The sequence below is a fragment of the Bison bison genome, unplaced genomic scaffold (genome assembly GCF_000754665.1).
Source record: "Bison bison bison isolate TAMUID 2011002044 unplaced genomic scaffold, Bison_UMD1.0 scf7180017853700, whole genome shotgun sequence".
NCBI classification, from domain to species: Eukaryota; Metazoa; Chordata; class Mammalia; order Artiodactyla; family Bovidae; genus Bison; species Bison bison.
This window is the reverse complement of record NW_011484273.1, coordinates 15,829-17,779: the sequence shown is the minus strand read 5'-3', so window position 1 is coordinate 17,779 and position 1,951 is coordinate 15,829. Positions and strand designations below refer to the sequence as shown.

The following is a 1,951-nucleotide window of genomic DNA, read 5'->3' as shown; positions in this document are numbered from 1 at the left end:
AAGTAGGTACTATTATCCTCCTTTTATAGATGGGGAAACTGAGACTCTGAGAGGGTAGAGTTAGGAGAACTAGGTCATGGAACATTCTGAGAAGGAAGGAATTGTCAGCAGTGTCCAGTGGTCCTGAAAGGACAAGTAAAATGAGGGCCGGGATGTGTTCGTTGTATTAGCAGCTGAATAGATCATCTGTGACCTTGGGAAGAGTAGTTTCAGTGGCTAGGTAGGGGTAGAACCAGACCACAATAGGAAGGGGAAGGGATGAGCAGGGGTTAAGGTAATAAAATCAAACCTTGGCTAAGAAGTAGATGGCAGAAGGCAGACAAGGGGTATGTTTGAGCTTGGCTGTAGGCAGGCAAATAGAGGAGAGGCAGCCCCGTGGGGGAGGTAGAAGGAGCAGGAGGACCAGCCACTCCTGGGAGTTTTGGCCATGGTATCCCTGGCAAACTTCCATTGAGGGCACCAAGAAAGGAGGAGTTGAATGAGTGAGTAGATTTAATCTAGACATATTTTTAGGTAGGGAAACTGAGGGAATTGCCGGCCTCATCCCCTCCTACTCAGTGGCATCTCCTTTCAGAAAAGGGGAGGCAGAGTTATCTGCACAACCCTAGTGTGGGAGCAGGGGTGGGGAATTGGGCCAAAGAAGACAGGCCTATTTGAATCACACCAGGGAAAAAGAGGGAGCAGCCTCTGGATGAATAGAAGGTTTATTCAGCTGAAGTCAGAGCTCAGGAAGAGACACACACATTGCATACACTGGGAGAAAAAGCTACTTTCAGAGATGTGTCAATTAGGACAGGGGCAGCCCACCCTGCCTTCCTGCTTTCCTCCCACTGCCCCTTACTCTCACACACATACTTGGCTGCTTGTTCCAAGCAGAGGTGCTTGATGAGTGATCCCAGGCCCCCCAAAACCTGACTGTGGGCTCTGTTCCCTGTGAAGAGTGATACCTACCCGTCCATCTAACCACCCTCTTCCATTTTCCCTTCCTTGATTCTCTGTCCTGTGCAGGCAGTGAGCAAGGTGAGAACAGCAATGAGGAAGGAATCGAAGACGACTCAGGAGAAGACTCAGAAGACTCCGACATGGAGAAGGTGCTTCCGGTCCAAAACCCTTGGGCCATCCCTGGAAAGAGGGGCCAAATGGGATAAACGTCTTACCCCTTCAGGGGCTGCTTCTCTATATCCTTCTCCCCCTGCCCCATTTGCCCTCCCTATCAGCTAGGGCCGAGCGGCCCCGCATTGCACTTCTGGGGGGTGATTGACTTCGTACACGGGTTTAAAGTTTATTTTTATGGTTTAGTAATTGAGAAATTATTATTTTGGGGGGAGGGAATGGGGGCTTCCCCCTTCCTTTTAGCCCTCCTCCCCCGCAGGCTTCTGTGTGCTGCTAAATGTATTATTGTGATGCTTTGGTCAGGGCCCCTCTATCCCCCTCCTCGTGCTGTGTGGAGTGGACACCCTTAATCCCAAAGCGGGGAGGGCTGCTGTGGCCTTGGGGGGCTCTGCTGCCACCCTGTTCTCCCAAGTCTCTCTCTTTTCCTCCACCCCTCGCCTTTCCCAGCTGCGCCCGCTAGCCCGCCTCGGTGTCTATGCAAGGCCGCTTCGCCATTGCGGTATTCCTGTCCCCCTCCCCCAGAAGTCCCGCCTCGTTCCCTCTGGACCCTGGTAATCCTAATAAAAGTGTGAGCAAATTCAAAGTGCTGTTTCGAGTCTTTTGTCCCACTCGGTGCGCGGTCCCCAGCAGCCAGTCTCCGTTCCCACAGGCCCGCAAGTAGGCGCCTCGTCTATGCAGGGGCCAGGAAGATGGTAGTTGCTGGGGGTGGGGGTGCCTGGCTAGGGGCGAGCTCCTCCCAACCGCAGAGATGTTGCGTCAGGTCAATGCGGACCATCCTGACCAATGGCAGGGCGAGGCTGAGGGAGCCCCTCCCTCTCCCCGAGGCCGCCGTAGACCC

At 53.7% G+C, this 1,951-nt stretch overlaps 1 protein-coding gene across 1 annotated transcript in view; it reads left to right on the top strand.

Annotated features, from left to right (window-relative positions):
* The window catches only part of TSPYL2 (TSPY-like 2), a 7,300-nt gene extending 5,604 nt beyond the window's left edge, over positions 1-1,696 (top strand). The window contains exon 7 of the mRNA XM_010855042.1: positions 943-1,696. Within this exon, the coding sequence (XP_010853344.1) occupies positions 943-1,148 (206 nt within the window). The 3' untranslated portion in view covers positions 1,149-1,696. The remainder of the gene's footprint in view (positions 1-942) is intronic.
* Positions 1,697-1,951: the final 255 nt, after the last annotated feature.